This window comes from Podarcis filfolensis (genome assembly GCF_964270895.1).
Source record: "Podarcis filfolensis genome assembly, chromosome: 1".
Lineage (NCBI taxonomy): Eukaryota > Metazoa > Chordata > Lepidosauria > Squamata > Lacertidae > Podarcis > Podarcis filfolensis.
Window position 1 is genome coordinate 72165976 of NC_139604.1, and position 18305 is coordinate 72184280.

General features: G+C 42.7%; 1 protein-coding gene across 9 annotated transcripts in view; it reads left to right on the top strand.

Annotated features, from left to right (window-relative positions):
* Nucleotides 1-18305, top strand: part of WT1 (WT1 transcription factor) — a 51874-nt gene that overhangs the window by 6575 nt on the left and 26994 nt on the right. For 5 of the 9 annotated variants that reach the window (XR_014544699.1, XR_014544700.1, XM_083599698.1 and 2 more), the window contains exons 2-4: nucleotides 2886-3008; nucleotides 4599-4701; nucleotides 17640-17717. Coding sequence is in view for 5 of the 9 variants with exons in the window: in XM_083599698.1 (XP_083455824.1) it covers nucleotides 2886-3008; nucleotides 4599-4701; nucleotides 17640-17717 (304 nt within the window). In the remaining 4 variants the exon portion in view is untranslated. The remainder of the gene's footprint in view (nucleotides 1-2885; nucleotides 3009-4598; nucleotides 4702-17639; nucleotides 17718-18305) is intronic. The other 4 variants (XR_014544701.1, XR_014544702.1, XM_083599700.1 and 1 more) reach the window with 1 other exon arrangement.

Genomic DNA, 18305 nt, shown 5'->3' on the forward strand with positions numbered 1-18305 from the left:
GCAGCAGCCTTGGAGAGGCGCTTCCCGCTCCCTGCTCCACCGCTGGCCAAGTGGCAAGGGGAAAACAGTGCTGGGTACCTTCCTTCGCTTCTTGTGGAGGCAACTCTCTGCCTCGCCCTTCAGGCCCAAACATTTTTGCACCCCTGTGGCAGGGATAGGGGTGGGGAAGGGCAGTTACCAAAAGCGCTTCAGGAAAGCGCGTTTTCCAGAGAGGACAAGATAAGAATGCAGCCCATTCCATATCACTGTAAACACTGTGATTTAAGCCCGTTTACATTCAGATCTAGGATATACTGGAGCTGCAGCGCTATGCGCACTTGCTCGAGAGTAAGCCCCATTGAGCACAGTGGCTCCTGCTTTCGAGAAAACGGTTGCGGAGGAAATAGCGTGCTACAAAGAAACTTGCTTCCAACTAGGCGGCCTTTAGACTCATTTCAGCAGAAATAAGTTCAGGATCGGGACCGGCTTTTAGTCCTGCTGACTTCAGTGGAAACAAGTCGATTCAAATCTAGCTATTTCACTGTAAAATCTACCTCACTGTAAAAGTTTGCAAGAATAGGAGCCACTGCAAACGTTTTATACTTGAAGCAGGTACTCCAATCTACTTTATGCTGAGACCCTAAAGCAAAAAAGTTGCAATCCGCGTAGATAATTTTCTTCTGGATCAGCGCCATTGGCATCAATGTGGCACTCCAGGAGGCCAGCACAACTGCACTTTAGAACAAGAGCTTAATTCTACGATCCAATCATTTTTTCTAGAGCCAAGTTCCGTTAAAAGCAGTGAGATTTACTTCTTAAGCAAATGCCTTCACGTTCCGGGTCTTATTTACACTAAAGCAAAAGGGCCCGGTACTCCGATTACCTAAATTTGTAAATATTAACATAAGTTCCGTTCCAATCGGTACGTAGAACGGTTCACAGGCAGAATAAACCAACGCGGGTGTATTCCAGATTTCATCCAATGAATTTCAATGGGTTTTCACTGTCAAGGATGGTTGAAGCGTGGGCATGTTTACCAGGGATCACGTTTAGGAAATCAATAGTACTTCTGAGTAAACATGCTAAGGATGTTTGTTCTCAGTACACAGATATGTGTTTAGTAATAGAGGTCTAAATTGTCTTCTACCAGAACCTTCTTTGTATTATGTGTTTCTGCTTTTATTTGGGTTGTCACTGAGGGATCTGGAAGAATTTCCCTTTCGCCCTTCTCTCCCGAGTTCTGTCACATTCTGTCTAACATCCATCATGGTCACCCCCGATCTACTGCTTATTGAAACAACGGTCACTCCATCGGGAGTCCTCCAGATGCATCTAGCGAAGTAGGCTGTTGCCCTAGGAAAGCTCATGTCACAGAAAAGTGTGCAGCGGTGCTTGCTCTCTCCGCGTGCGTTGCACAATCTTGCCTGCCCCCCTGCCGCCAGTTTGGTGTTCTCGAAATAAACGGTGGTCTTGAAAGAGGGCGGGGCGGGGGGTTGAGAAGACGCTAGTCTTTAAGTATACCTAAGAACTTTGCAAGCGTAGAGTTTAAAATATATTTCTAAGTCAACATAACGTGTGGTTGGGAAACCAAGGGTAGATCTCATAAGGGCTACACTAAACATTCTTTGGTCTTGGGGTAAATGCTGATGAGCCGAGAAGCCTCAAAGATAATATTACTTTGTAATTACTTTTTAGCTGAAGTTGTTTAACTGGCTCCAAGTAATTAATGAAAGTTGGTGTCCAAACGCCTGATTTACGATTCGGTGTCACCCTGAGGTCACTAGAGGCGATCCGTTTCCATCTGAATTCACTCCGGTTTTTTTTTAAATAGGCTGTTTATTATTATTTGAGCGAGCAATTTTCGCTTAAAGTAGGAGGCTATTTTTCATTTAACGGCCTGCCATTTTTATTGCAGGCTCTTCAGAAAGCTAATCTTATAAAATAAGTGAGAAGTTAAGAGAGAACGAGATTAAAGGGTACCTTTTACATGTGAAACGGCAGACTAGTTTGCTCAACAGACGGGGGACTTTCTCTTAAATATGAGGAAGAATTAATGAAAGCATCGCTCACTGCGAGAAGCGACCGGCCTGCCCTTTCCAGGCGTAGCCAAAACGCCTGACTCCTAATTTCCCACCGAAGCATCGATCCCAGGCTTGACTAGTCTTGACAACAACCTTTGAGCCTCGCCATCCCAACAGCCTACTTGGCACCTAGATTCCCAAACACAAGTCATTTCCAAGTAAACAAACTTATGATCTCGTTATGACTTGGCAGCAAGTCACATTGAGATCAACGTTAAAAAAAAAAGTGCTTAGAACTGTAAGATTCTCCCCCCTGCCCACAGCTCCCGCAGCACGTGCCTGAGAGCCTCCTACTCAGTCCTCCTTGCTCCCAGAGAGACAGAGAGAAGCGGCACTGCCGTCATTTTACAAAAAGAGAATTGAGGCACATCGTGATCGTGGGGAAAGTAATTAGACGTGCGCCTCGGATGTTAATGGCTCTCTTAACACCCAATGATTCCCCTCAGCAGTTCTTGGCCACCAGCAGCCTGTGTGCTGATGTTTATGGAAAGAAAGAGTTACCTTCCACTAGGCCGAGCTCGGATGCTAATTCAGGAATTAAAGAATGACGGAGAAAGTGACGCAAACAGCCCCAAAGACCAGATTTAGAATGGACTCTCACCACAGTCATAAACACAGAGAGAACTATTTTGGTCACGCCGTGGGTTTATCTGGGTTCATTGAGCAGGCTCTCTCTTCCCGAAGGAAGGAGCCACCAGCGGGGGCTTCAGGTTTTCGACGCCTGCCTGCCCGGGGTGGGGACATTCTTGCAGGAAGCCGCTTCATGAGAAGTTCAAGGGCAGGCGATTCAACTCCTGGTTCTTGACAATGTTGTTCTCTTGGCAGGTTACGGCACGGTGGCGTTTGATGGAACTCCAAGTTATGGCCACACCCCCTCTCACCACGCAGCGCAGTTTACAAACCATTCCTTCAAGCACGAGGATCCCATCGTCCAGCAGACGTCTCTAGGTAACTACTTAGGGTTCTAGGAACCAAATGGAAGTAGTTTTGAGACAAATAAGTAGCGAACAAGTTAGTGGTACTGATAATCATGATCAGGATGGCATCGGTTTGCCCTTATGTGTACCCATAAAAGCTTCGCCGCTGTTCAAAATACCTTCTCAGAGATTATACCATTGATAACAGAACACAAATGTGGTCCTGTGCACATAAAAGTACATTAATCATAGTTTAGACAAGTGTAGATTTCCTGAAGCTCATATGACTTCAATAGTGCAAACCTAGGCCTGACTGCTCCTAAGTGTCTCAGTGAGTTCAGTGGGATTTATTCCAGTTTAAGAGTCGAATAACCTGCATTGAATACAGTAAGGATTACTTCTGAATAAACATGCTTGTGCACTATAAGTAGTAGGTTTCATTGAAAGTGCAACTTTTACACACACACGTTTATGGACAAAAATCTAAGCCCTCTCATGCCTAAGTGGACACTTCTGGTTTGTGTGACTGAATTATATTACCGGCTGGACATTATTGTGATATTATTGACTAAATATTCAGGGCATAAAGCAGTCAAAATCAAGCAGATCCCATTGAAACTATCTTGGGATTTCAAGCTTGATAGTGCCCTTTGTTTGGATGATGCTCTTAGCATTTACAAAAGGTGTTTCAAATGTTGGAAGTCTTAATGCTACAATCCTGTACACAATTACCTGAGAGCAATTCCTAATAAAGTCATGTTCAGGACAGCCATATAAAGTTGCTCAGTATTACTGCATACACCAGAGCGTGGGTAGGTAAACTAAGGCCCGGGGGCTGGATCCGGCCCAATTGCCTTCTAATTTTTACATGAGTAGAATGTGTCCTTTTATTTAAAATGCATCTCTGGGTTATTTGTGGGGCATAGGAATTCATTCATCCCCCCCAAAAAAATATAGTCTGGTCCCCCACAAGGTCTGAGGGACAGTGGCCAGGCCCTCTGCTGAAAAAGTTTGCTGACCCCTGCACCAGAGTAATCGTGCTGTATACAAAAAGTCCCAAATTTAATTTCTGGCTCGCTTCTGTAGGTAGAGGTGGGAAAGGTTCTTGTCTGAAATCTTGGAGAACACTGCCAGTCAATGCAGTGTTATAGGCAATACAGAGCTAGATGAATAAATCATCTGAATTGGTATAGGGCAGCTTCCTATGGTCTTTCTTCCATGTGACAAATGGGAGGCTCAGGAAAAAGCACTTTGCAGGTTTATGGTTGAAGGGAGATTTTAAGGTTTTATCATCCGATAGCTCTCACAGAACTGGGGATCCAATGTAACACTTGCAAAAACAAAGTGTTTGCCTGTTTTCCACAAGATTTTTGTCAACGGCTACACAGCTTAGAAATAACTATAGGCATTAGCTCTGTTCTACTCAATGATGAAATAGCTACTGAAAATGGAAATAATTATCGGTTCCAAATTATTGGAGACTCAGGTGCCCCCTGCCCCCATTGACCCCTGAGCATGAGAAAAAGCCCTTCCTCTAGCTTATAGGATGTGACATTAACCCTTCTGAGCATGGAAATCAGCCCTGCTGTGGGGTAGTAACTTCTCTATGGTTTGTCTGCAGGTGACCAGCAATATTCGGTGCCTCCTCCTGTTTATGGCTGCCACACCCCGACGGACAGTTGCACGGGCAGCCAGGCTTTGCTCCTGAGGACCCCATACAACAGGTGCGAAGCCTTTAGTTCTGGTCTCTTCATCTTCCAGTTCTCTTGTGTACAGTTCACCTCCCATATATTGGCAAAACAGCTTTATTGTTGGTGCAAACGCCTCCAAAGTTGAATTGCTGTCCTATACCTCCTCCTTCCTTCTTCACCCCACCAGACTTTATTTATACAAAACTCTCACATTTAGGCCTCCAATAACATGAGGAACATCTAACTTTAGCATGTCTCTAATTCTCCTTTCAGAGAATTAAAGTTGACAAAATAGAGCCCTAAATATTAAAATGCAAAGACAGAAAACCGTGTTGCTCTTAGATGCTCATATTTGTTTGTTATTAAAAATATATGTGATGTGGCAATGTTATTGGAAGGTACATTGGATAGCACCTAGCCCAAGCCCCTGGATTAATGCAGGATCTGCAATGCCTTTCCTTACCAGAATCCCTGTCAGACTGCCTTCTAGCATTTGCTTTAAGCACCTCCAGGGAAGAAGAGCTGGAGGCAGTCTCATCCACTATGGAACAGCCTTTTGCAGTTAGAAAGTGTCTCCTAATGTTTGGCCAAAATCTATTCCCTTGCAGTTTCCACCCTTGATTCTAGTCCTGCCATCTCGTAAACAAGTATTTTATTCTACGAACTGCCCTGAGATCTCGTGATGAAGGGTGGTAGATAAATGAAACAAACACTGTATCTATTTTTGTTATTTTAAATTACTCCACTCTTGTTGCATTTTTTAAAAAATTAAATCCATAGATTTCTATCCCACCTTTCCTTCCAACGAGCCCATTCAATTCTCATTGAAAGGATTTTGTGACTCTAGGCCCATATTTGTTAACAGTGGCTACCATTTAAAGTGGATTTAGTCTTGGTGATATAATGCAGCAAAAGCAAAAAAATAATCTTGTTGCACCTTAAAGATGAATAAATTTACGGTAGCCCAAGCTTTCATGTCCCAATTAACCAGCCAGCCTCTTCAGTTAAAAAAAAAAATGGTTTCTGACACAAAATGGGTGTATAGATTATAGAGCATTCATTACTTGTATTTGGTGCTAAGCCTGGAACAACTGGGTTTATTCTGTGTTTCATCCAAGGCCTTGTGTCTTGTCCTCTGATAAAGCTGCATTCAGATCTAGAAAGGAACTCGACACTTTTCTCACAGTCCAGTTTACTAGGACCTTGGAAGCAAGTTCAGTTTAGGGTCCACTGAAGTTTATGGGACCAATCTGGCTGGACACAGAAGTATTACTCAGTTTAACTGTGCTGGGTGCCTGGTCTGTCAGTGATATGGAAAATTAAGGAGCTCGTTCATTTGTTAATTAGTAAGCCGAAGGAAAGGATGAGCTCCTTAGTTTTTCTCCATTCTGGTCTGTGGCAAAAGTCCATCTCTCTGACAGAAAGGAGGAAGGGAGTTACCCGGGTGTGTTCCTTTCCACCACCGCAGAATGGCAGGACCAAATAGGAGCCACTTCAAAATGTCAAGGCGTCCCTGAGATAGGCTGCATCCCGGAATTCTGGGGATGTAAAGTTTAATCAGCGCAAACGGCCTCTTACCAGAGATGGATACCAACTGTGAGAAAAAAGACCAAACTGCGGGGTTTCACAGCAAAATAATATTCTCGTTTTTTTCAAAGTCGGATGCGGGATGCAGTACCTGAAATAACATCACTACAGGAGATGTTGGTAGTTAATAAGCTTTTTCTTTCCCCTCTCCTTTCCCTGCCGACGGGGGAACCGAGGTTGAAAATGTAACTCGCTCAAGGCCATCCACACTGTGTTGATTTTAAACAAAACCGTCCCTTTCCATTCTATCCGGGCTTAGCTTTGTGGCCCGTCCAGCAGGCGTTTAAAAATCAAAACAACCCCCATCTGCTACCCTTTGCCTTGGGACCGGTAGCTCTTGCCCTTTGCTTTGAAGCGATGGTGGAGCGGGCCAGGGGCCGAGGCGAGAAGAGCGAAGCACCTTTTAAGTTTGTTTTGAGCTTGTTTAGGAGCCCGAACAAAACCCTCCACTCCGCTCTCTCCCACCTATGCTTCAACTTTTGGTGAACTTGGAACCAGTCCCATGTCTAGGGAGCTGCTAAGAAACGTGCGGCGCAAAAACAATGTACTCCTGCAAAGGAGAGCGACGCGGACTTTCGTTCTAACTCTACTGATTGATATTGTGCCGCTCAGTTCTAGAAGCCCCTTTGCTAGTGAGCCTGACTTGAAGTCACTGAAGGAGGAGACGCCGGAAAAATGGGATGCATGGATCGGATGGATGGAGAGAGAGAGCGAGAGAGATGTTGCACAGGAATAACTGTGGGGAGCAAATCTCCTCTGCGCAATGCGCACCTCTGTGGGACACCACGATTTCTTTCTTTGCTGGGTGTGTTTAGCAGTCAGTTCCACTGTTTCTAAAGGAGCCTGCTCCCAAGTCTGCCTGCGTCGGGTACCCTCCTGAACATGGTTCCAGTAAATCGGGGCTGCGGAGATTCCTGTGCCTCTTTCATTATTTCAGATTAGGGCAGATCAAAGGTCTCCGCCCCGCGAAACCCCACAAGGGTCCTGTAAGGAGGGCCAAGGTGGGGCGGGGAGGGGCGCGCGAACCTGAGCGCCTCTCCACCTTCGGAGGTGTTGCTCGGCAGGAGTCGCGGAGCCGAGCGCTGCGCTTGCTTCATTAAGCTTAATGAGTGAGATCCGAGTGGAGCAGGGCTGGGGTGTCAGCCGTTAGCGGAACCGAACAAAGTATCCGCTAGGCTCTGCTTGTCGCTCACCGATCGGTGCCAGAAGCAATGCGGCAGCAAACGAAGCGGAAAGAGATGCATTGTGTAGCCAAGACTTCGGCTCTAATAGGCTCCCTAGATTCTATGTCCCATTCATTATTGTCGGATTAAGGGTAGCTCTTTTCTGCCCAAGTAATGCATCTCTCACCTGATTGGCCTCGCACACAGTCCGCGCGGTTTTCTGGTTTAGGTTGCCCAAGAGTAACTTGCAGAACCATGATTTGTTGACTCCAAAGGCCTCGCTGTGGCATTAGCCTTCTGCAAACTACTTTCCTCATAAGCTGGCCTTCCGGTTGGATTGGTTGAGGGGCCCCCACCTTTCTCCCCTTGCTTACACCCCGGTACTACACGTCAAGATGTTGCTCTATAGGAACCACTTCAATGGGACTTACTATTTCAAACCAAATATGCATGTTATCAAAGTGCCCCTACCACCTTAACCTACTTCTTCATCCATTTGAGAATTTGTTTAGTTTCGCCTCCCCATTGTGGTAGATATGAAGATACTCAGTATGAAAACTGAGGAGCAAACTCTGAGAAACTGAAATGACTACATTTCTCAAGGATACTATCTTTGGAAGCCCAATTAATAATATTTAATGACTGGCTGGCAAGACATTCACTCACTGAGCACAACTCCTGTCAGTGACCACAGTAACTTGTTTATGAAAAAATAATAATATTCATTCCACTGACTTAATAACAGCTAGAATTTCAATAAGATAACTTCCATTATTTTAGAGATAGTAGTCCTGTTGATCAAACTGGGTAGTAAGCCTTCTGAGCTGCACAGGAGCCCTCTTTGGACCAGAACCACCCTCCTATGGAAAACTCCTCGATGCCAAGACACTGCAGAATGCCCAGTAGCAAAGGAGTGGGGTACAGGCTCCAGAAGATTTGGTTCCTAAGCAAGAAAGTGGTGTGCTTCCACTCACTTACATCATGTCCTTACTCTGATGCTTCCATTATTTCTATTTTGAAGGCCATGGCATAACAAGTAGCAGTACATTTTGAAGTGCAGGAGCTTCTCATGATGGTTCCCACAGCCACGCTCCCTGAGGAAAATGCAAAAATGCAGCAACTTGTTGATACACGTCCACCCCACCAAAGAGCAACAGTACATAGTACATAGTATAAAACCCATTTTATTACGATCAGCTATGGCAGTCATAGAATAGTGATCTGGCAACAGGTGTGTGTGTGTACTGGTTTGCGTGTTGGATTTGGGCCGGAGAGACCTAGGTTCACATCTCCATTCAGACATCAAACTCACTGAGTGAACTTGAGCTAGTTACTGGGTGAGCCTTTCCATTCTGTCCTCCATCCCCCCCCCCAAAAAACCCCTTACAACTCTGGCAAATGAAGTCCTGGCATATTACACCACTGCTCTTTCTATGCAGAGAAGTATCAGAGCTTTGCTCCCCTGTGTTCCTGCTCCACTATACCAATGGGCATGACAGCTCTGTGCATACGTTGCTAAGAAGCAGGAAATGGGGATACCATAGCTTGGTGTGTGCATCTGCACACGTGGAGTCCTAGTACTGTGGACAAGAACCTGTTTAAAAATCTGATCTTTAGAGCCCCAATTTATACCATTTTTTTGTTTTTGAGGTTTAAAATATCATTTACAGTGTGTTTTCCTAACTTTATTTGCAACTGTGGACTAAACTTTATTTAACACTGATGTTCTCATAATTCTGACAAAGCAACCGGATTATGTACTAAGCAGATACGTTTTGCAGTTTATAACATGAGCAGAGCTGTTCAAATCTGTATCACTCAGTGTCCCTCCATTTAACAGCTTGATCCATCCATGGCCAAAGAAACAACTTCTAAAAACAGTTTCGTCAAAGTACCCAAAAGCATAGGGTGAAAGTACTTTTGTACTTTTCAGTAACTATTAAAAAGCCATAGCACCTACTGACTTGGTTAGCACTTTAATAAAACTGCTGGAAGGTGTTGATTTGTGCTGCTGCAGATGCACCATGCAGTTTCTTCTCTCTGCACTCCTCCCTTTTCAAGGAAGCTTCATTTCCAATCTGTGCATGTCCCTAGCTTCCTACTGGAATCCTATAACTTTTCACAGTACAAATATTATGGTGGACTTTTTTTTTTTTGGTCCTGCTTTTGTTTTAGTAAATGTTTCTTCCTTGTAGCAAGAACAGTTGCCAGGATAGCTCCTTTATCTATGAGTGTGTGTACACACTGTGTGATAACGTGCAGCCAGTGCTAGATACAGGTGCCTTTTTGGAGTGCCTGTATGCATGACATCATCCCAATGCCATCCCCATCCTGCAGTATTTGCCAATCCAAAGCACATTTTGCTGAAACCGTTGTAATCTGCTTTGTGCCTAGCATGCACTTCTCAAGCGCTTGCTGCAGACGTGTGTACAGAGAGAGTGCTTTGTCAGGTCACCTCCTACTGGGGCAGACCTACTGACATTGCAGGGCTGTGCCACCCCCCTCACCATGTTTAACTTGTCAGTGAACGAAATAAGTAAAACAGGAAACAGTACAGTGACTTACTCACCTCTGTGTACTTCTGAATACCAGTGTATCAGCACACCAGTTTCCACCTCTCTCTTTCGAAAGGGCAAAAAGTACCTGAACTCAGCGGAGTTCTCTCCTCAATTAGTTCTCCTCATACTAATTGAGGAGAGGGGTCTAGAGAACACCAGCGTGCACTAGTTGGAAAACATGCCCACCGGTGTGCATAGCCACACAGATATTAGCTGCTGCCTTAGAGGAAGTTGTGTACAATTGCAAACCGTTACGTACAAAAGCACACTGTGAAGAAACAAGCCCTGTATGTGTGAAAGGCTACGTGTATACACAGTTTATGAATTGAACTGAGCGAGTCTGAAAAACTTGCATGGGATTATGCTGCATGAGTGAAATATTTGAAAAGGAGAATTTGCCCAAATACAGCTTCTCCTGTCATAGCAAAACTGTTAAGTAGGAAAGCTGTATCTGGAAAAAATATTTGTTCGTTCTATATAACCCTTAACAGACAGGAATCTCCTCATTGTTGACTTGGCAACCCTAGCTGCAACATAATATCTGTTTTTCAAGAACGTTGTGTTGGTGTTTGATGGTCAGGCGCAGAAGGCAAAGAAACACCGACTCCAAACATGCATTAGATATCCAACAGTTGCGGATCTATTAAAATGACACTGTGAACTTTTCTGTATCAGTTTGATGCAGTTTGATGTAGTAAACATGTTTAATGCTGAAAATTTACTATGAGTCACACTTACAAAGACTTTAAGAGAGGAGGAGTTGCAGCGCAGATTATAGCTCTTTCTGCACCAAGGTCAAGAACTCGTAGGCAGCAGTACAGGCCAAAACAAACTCTATATGATCTACTACTGGTTTCCTTTTAAGTCCCCCCTCCTTTTTTTTGCTTAAAGTTAACTTCCTTTTATTTCACTCCAACTGACATTAATCCCTGTTGTATGAATGTCTTCCCCTCCCCCTACTTCATTTTCAAAACATCTCTGGAAGGCAAGACTGACTTTTGTAGTACTTTCTTTGCACTGTCTTAGGAGGTTCAGTTCATAATAATTGAAACAATCCAATTATTTCCAATTAGTTCTAGTACTTCAGACTCATTTAAAGCAGATATTTGAATAGATCCATTGGTTCAGTTCATAATAATTGAAACAATCCAATTATTTCCAATTAGTTCTAGTACTTCAGACTCATTTAAAGCAGATATTTGAATAGATCCATTGGTTCAAAAAATGTATTCTATTGCATGTTGATATGTAAGCCAATTTTAATGAGATTTGAATACTGTTGTGTGCCATCCCAATCTATGAGTGGCGCAAGATTCCAGGGGTTACAGGCACTGACCCAGGGTTCGGTTTCCTCCTAATGAGGGACAGTGGAGACGGGGGTGTCTTTATGATATATGGTTTATTTACACATATATTCAACCTGAGCCTACAATGGAGGGGCTCACAGCATTAATGCCCCGAGAAGGTCTTGTGTCTCCCATAGTCACAGCCTTGGATTCAAGCAGATATCAAGTATGTCTCTCAGGCTTCTGCCTGCCTCCTGTTTCTAGCCCAGCTCTCTCTCTCAAAACTCTGGCTTTTGTCCTTCTAACTACCAGCCAGTTGAGGGAGGGGAGGCCTACCCACATACTTGGTAAGGCATTACCAAGAAGCTGGCCTGGCTATTCCAGCTGCATCCAGGAATTAGAAGGAACTCAGGCATACAGCCTAAGCCCTCAACCACTCACAACACTATGTTATATGACAGAAGTTCTTCTAGCCAAGAAGAATTCCAATAATTCATGGAATTATTTTCTGCTCCCTCATAAATCAGAAACAGTATTTATTTATTTCCTTACTTGCTCATTCTCTGGATCTTCCAGGCTTCTATTCTGGTTCATTGTCATGAATGACTGGAGTAGAAACAGAAACTAGCAACAGCATCTTTGGACTGCATTCCTATACACACTTACCTGGGAGTAATTCCCAATTTATTTAATGGGCCTAACTTCTAAGTAGATTGATTGCACGGTCAGGGGAATAATCTGATCATTCTGGTCAAAGAGGTATCTTCTAAGGCAAAGGTCCTCCTGTAGAAGTGACCTGAGGTTGCATTGACACTTCTACAGCAGCAATCAATTACTGTGCACCACCCATTCAGAAACTCTTCTCTTCAAATTGCAGTCTTAGGGTTATATTACGTATGTTAATGAGTCTGCATAATTGCAGCATTTACACCCCTGTGCATTGCCTTCCACTTTACAGCCTGCTCACTTCAACAGCAGCTGTTTTTCTTCTGGGAGGCAGGCTTCAATCAATTACACAGCCATGTGCCACAATACCTGTCCTTAGTTCAGGGGTGACCAATGTGGCACCAGCAGGTGAACATGCATCCACAGAGACATTGCATGTGCCCACAGGGTCCTTCCCATTATGGAAACAAAGAGGTCTGCTACACTGCTTGTTTGTGGTGTGTGTGTGTGTGTGTGGTTAGGGATGTGTGCATAAGACCCTGTGCATTAAAAAAAAAAGCTGATCTTTTTTTCATTCACTCTGTGCCATAGGAGCCAACTCCTAGCAACAAGGTCCCTTCGGCTCCCCCCAATAAAATATTTGAGGGGGCCAACCCCCCCAAGTTGAATGGAATTGCCATTCAAATGGTGTGCGTGCTCCACGTCTTACGATCAATTATGTGGGGCAGGGGTTACCTGGGTTCCCAATAGTTTATTCAAGTTGGCACCCCTCCTCCGTGCTCTATCAAGTTTTGATCTCTGCTTTGAGTTCTGAGCCATTCTGCGTAAAACAAAGCTTTGTGGTCCCCATTCATCATAATCAGGAATTTCCTTTCCCCCCTTTTGTCCAAAGTGGATGAAATTTACAGGCACAAATTTAAGTCTGCCAAAATTCAGACATATTGGTCAGGGGGCTTTTGTCAGGAGCTTTCTTCTATAAAAACTGGATTAGGGCAATATCTTTATTAGGCCATTTGGACTCCACTATTCATATTAACATCATGTTTTCAACAGAGGGAGAGAGGTTTGTTTTTTGCTCTTTTTTACCTTAAAATAATTAATAGGTGCCCAAGTATTGTATACTCTTCCTTGTACATTTAAAAATAAATAAATCCAGGACTTGCTTGTGTCCTCAGGCCTCCAACAGACCTTAAGCATGAAGCTCTATTTTTATGTGTGTGTTAAAGCAGAGCAACACAGGATTTTCAAAAAGTCAATGATGCTTTAAACTTTTTTTTTTTAATCCCTCACTGCTGTGCTTTAACAAACAATCCACAGTTCTTCAATGCTCTGCAGGAACCAGTTTGCACAGCCTCACTTCTTGCAAAGTCCACAGACTAGAGAAACAAGGAGATATAGAAAAATATAAAGCTAAGAGTTCAGAAAAGTATAGAAGAAAAACAACAGAGTGACAGGACAACATGAGGCTTTTGGGAGCCCTGATCCTACCCAGTGGGGTTTATTGACATTGTGCTTCAACCCTGGAGGGGGCTGGGTGGACCCTCAAATCACCACAATTTGTCTCATTATTCTGCCTATGCAGCCAACGCACACTGCTAATGTGTGGTGCCCATGACAGTTTCTCTTGTTTGCAAATGTGTTCATGGGTCCAAAAAAGGTTGGTGACCCCTGCCTCACTTAAATGATTGATTAAAACAGAAACTTTGAATTCTCAAAACTTAAGCAATACACACTGGATTTTCACTAAACTGGCAAAAGGCATAATGCCATTCAATTTTCGACACAATCTAAACTGCCAACAGGGTAAATTTAATGTATGTTTTGGATAGGCACAAAATAGTGTGAAGGCTGTAGTGCAAAAACTGGTATATAACTTATCCATTCTTCATCAGAATTTTCAAGATTTTCAACCCAGCAATTTTTGGAAGATCAGTTTTATATCTGATGGAATTGTTTCTCACTGTTTTTTAGAGTTTACACGGTCTGTTTTCTTGTTTTTAGAGTTCATTGAACTGATTTTATTTTTCTTAGAGCATCCATATCTGTGTTTTGCTCAGTTTTTACCATGTTCAGTGCATGGCTGGCTTTAAACTGTGAAGCAGCCTATAAATTTGTGTAATAAACAAACAAACATTTGGTCAGATTATACCCCTCACTAGTTGCTTCTCCATACAAAGTAGATACAAGTTGTCCTGACTGCATGACAAACGGAATTTTCAGGTTTTATAATGACAGAATACTGAATGCTTAGCTAGAGTCAATAGCATGGATCTATAATATTGTAGAACTAGGAAAAGTGCAAAAGAAGGGCAACTAAAATGACCAAGGAGTTAGGAGCAGCATCCAAATGAGGAAAGGTTTAAACATTTTATGTTTTTTAGTTTAGAAAAATGTGAGCAAGGGAGGTCCTGATATAAAACCACAAACAGTGTTCTCAAAGTGGATAGGGAGCAGTTTTCTCCCTACTGTAACACCAGAATTTGAGGTTACTCAATGAAACTATTTTACAGCAGATTTTGGAGAAACTAGGTACTCCACAAAAGCATAATTAATGTATAGAACTCACTGCTATTTAATTTGGTGACAACCATTAGGTTAGATGGCTTTGAAAGGCAGTTAGGCTGATTTTGCTCCATGAGTCTTTCTATCAATGGTTATTAGTTATGATGGCTACCTGGAACCTGCTTGTTCATAAGCAACAGTTTGAGATGTATTGCCTTCCTTCATGACCTATTTGTGGTTTCCCAGTGGGTATCTGGTTAGCCTCTGGGGGAAGCTGTATGCTGGACTAAATGGATCCCTGCTTTGATCTAGCAGACTTCTGCTTAGGTTCTTAAGATACTGCAACCTGTGCCTGAGTTCAAAAATTGTCCTGATTTCTAAATCCTTTTGGCAATTGCCTTCTCCTGTATCTACATATATAAAAATGGGTTTTCCATTCAAGCAAAAACTGCATATGGTGTGGCTACTTCTGTCACTACTGCACTGCAAGATGAAAAGGCTGCCCTAGCAGAAATCTCCATTCAGTGTAACTCATAAAAATATACATACAAGTCATTTCAGGGCCTGGACCTGGCAACCTGAGTGGCTTTCTGCTGGTGACAAGATGAGTAAGTGTACTACTTGATGAAAAAGCAAATGAAGGAAAAAAGGAGATCTTGTGGAGGAGGCCCTTATAAATGAACTGTCAAATGAAATAAAGTTAAAGGAAAATCTCCTGCTGTAAATGCAGAGGTCTGGCGCTTCTAATAAAAATCAGGGCCCTGGAGGAATTAATTACATCAGCATTACAGGAAGAATTCATGGAATTGCAAGATGTAGTGGCACAGACCAGCACGAGCTGCTGTTGCAAATGGGGAAACTGCAGGAGAGTCTTAACAATTTCTGAGCTGATATGCAGGACATTGTAGTCACATAATAGCAGTTTAGACACTCTCATGAATAATAGCATTCAGCGGTAATGACAAATGATATTACACATACTTCGCAGCTGAAGTCATTTAACTTTATTTCTTTGCTTCTAAGGGTGTATATTAAAAGTGGTCCAGTGAAATCTGAAGAGAAAATGGTATAAAAATATATATTTGAGTGAAATTAGTTCTAATTAAATTTAGAAAGGTTTGGTGATTTATAGTGGTGTGTGTGTTTGTGTGTATCTATCTCTACCTCTATCTATCTGTATCTCAAAATTCACAGTGAATGGCCAGCACACCAAGACTTTCCCCAGAATAATGTTTTCTGATAACAAAGAACAGGGGCAAATGGATGTCTGATAGCAGAGCAGGGCTATGTGCAGGCTGCAAGAAAGTCTTGGGGTGCCTGATATGCAGTGGCGTAGCGTGGGGGGTGCAGGGGGGGCCGGCCGCACCGGGCGCAACATCTGGGGGGCGCGCGCTCGCACTCGCAGCTCTCTGCCCCTACCTGGCTCACTCACTCTCCACGGGTTAGGGGGCGCAAATTACTTGCCTTGCCCCGGGTGCTGACAACCCACGCTACGCCACTGCTGATATGGCCCTGGGGCTTTATGTTGTCTTACCCCTGATGCAAGTATGAATGAGAATCAAGGAAGGTAACTTCTTTTCCTTCACCAGGAAGGTTCCTTTAGCAACTTGTAAGAAAGTTGATCTTAGCTGTTTGTTGTTGTTGTTTAGTCGTTTAGTTGTGTCTGACTCTTCGTGACCCCGTGGACCAGAGCACGCCAGGCCCTCCTGTCTTCCACTGCCTCCCGCAGTTTGGTCAAACTCATGCTGGTAGCTTCGAGAACACTGTCCAACCATCTCGTCCTCTGTCATCCCCTTCTCCTTGTGCTCTCAATCTTTCCCAACATCAGGGTCTTTTCCAGGGAGTCTTCTCTTCTCATGAGGTAGCCAAAGTACTTTTCTCCTAAGAGCTCCAAGGAAATGGGAGCATTTCCATGTAATAATTAGTCCTCTGAAAGAACTATGCAGTAACAGGAGCACCAGTGTGGCCCTGCGACTGTGGGTACCTGGGGCTGTGGGTGCCCATGCAGCATGCATGACCATAGAACCGAAATTTGTAGGTGTGTGGCCCCTTCGTGAGTAATTTTGTGGGTGCTTGGGCACCCAGGGCCTCAGGGAGTTGGCACCTATGTGCAGTAAGTATTTGCTTGGATCACTACAGTACTAACCTGCTGTTATGGGGTGGAAGTGTCCAATGACAATCATGTAATGGGTCTTGCAGCTATTTTAGTTCTCCTTTTTAAAAATAGAAACATTTACATACCACCTTTTGCCCACGTCAATGCCCCAAGAATAGTCACCAGATATTATATTAATAACATTAAGGTGATGTTACCTAAGAATGTTTTAATAATAATAAAAGTGAAACAATAAAAAGCATTTGTGTTCACAAACTTCATAGCTGGTTTGAAGTTCAGGTTCTTATGGTTTTTTCCCCCTTGGAGTCAAGTTACTTTATGAAGCAATATTAATCACCTATCCCTATAGCTGTTTCAGTTAATTAACTATTGCAGTCTTCAGTGAAGAGTAAAAAAATATAGGTGGAACTGAGCCCCATCAGCTGAAGCCCTAAAGAAGGACTTCTACTTGCATTATAGGGCTTTCCATCCTCTCCTCCTCCATACCCCTACACCCCTAAAGGTTGATGAGGAGGGATCCTGGAGAACCCCCAGAATATCACATGGGGAAAGGAAAGGGGGGTTCAGATCAAAAGAGCGTGATGCTGAATTCCACCCCAGCTCCCCCAAAGCAATAATTTGCTGTTATGGGTCTATAAATACTGTAATTTAATTGCATGTAATGTTTTTCTTCTTTGCAGAACTAATTTCGTTATATCATATTTTATGGACATTTTAAAAACACTATAAGGGAAGTATTCAACTAAGTGTTACTCTGAGTAGACCCACTGAAATTAATGACCTTAACTTATTCTTGTTTATTAATTTCAGTGAGTCTATTCTAAATAAAACTTAGTTGAATGCTACCCTGAAAGTAGTATGATATATTCTCCTCTGATATCCTCCTCTTTTTTTATTCTTTTCTTTCTTTTTAATTCAGCCTTACAGATAAGCACCATGCTGGCAAAGCAATAAATTACTTTAAACTGGTTTACCTTTATTTTTGAAATGTTTTTTTTAAAGAAGAAAATAAGAATATTGCTTCTCAGTTAAAACAAATTATTTGAACTGGATCACATAACTTTAGTTCTAACTTTAAATATTTTTGTAACAGTGACAATTTATACCAAATGACCTCACAGCTTGAATGCATGACATGGAATCAAATGAACTTGGGATCTCAACTTAAGGGGTAAGGTTTATGTTTATGTTTTGTTTTTAAATCACTCTTATATTGCAGAATTATGATATAATTTATTTTTTGATAAAACGACTTATCAAAATATTAAACTTCTTAGCATGTGGATATTTGCCACTGACATCCTGGCTGTTTATGTTTGTGTGTGTATTAGATTTTGAAATGCTCAATAAAACCATTTTTTTCTTGAGCGTGTTAAGCAGTTAAAGGGCACAAGAGAGCAATATTATCTAATTTGTTATGAGCTAGAATCATTTATATAACACATTATAGGTGCGGATTACATTCATTTTATAACATTTGAAAAAATATATATGGTGCAGTCATAAGCACTTCTGATAATCATGCTTTCACTTACACTGGTTTAAGCTTGTAGATTTCCAGTATCCATTGATGTACAGTGAAATCTTATTTATGTCTACTCAAAAGTAAGTCCCATTGAGTTCAGTTGAACTTACTCTCAGGTAAGAACATACATGACTGCAGCCTGATAGTTCCATAGATGCCTTGGCTGCGACAGCATTCATTCATTGCTGTGGATGGTGTTCTGGCCTAACCAGCCTTTTTATTTTTGGGGTGACT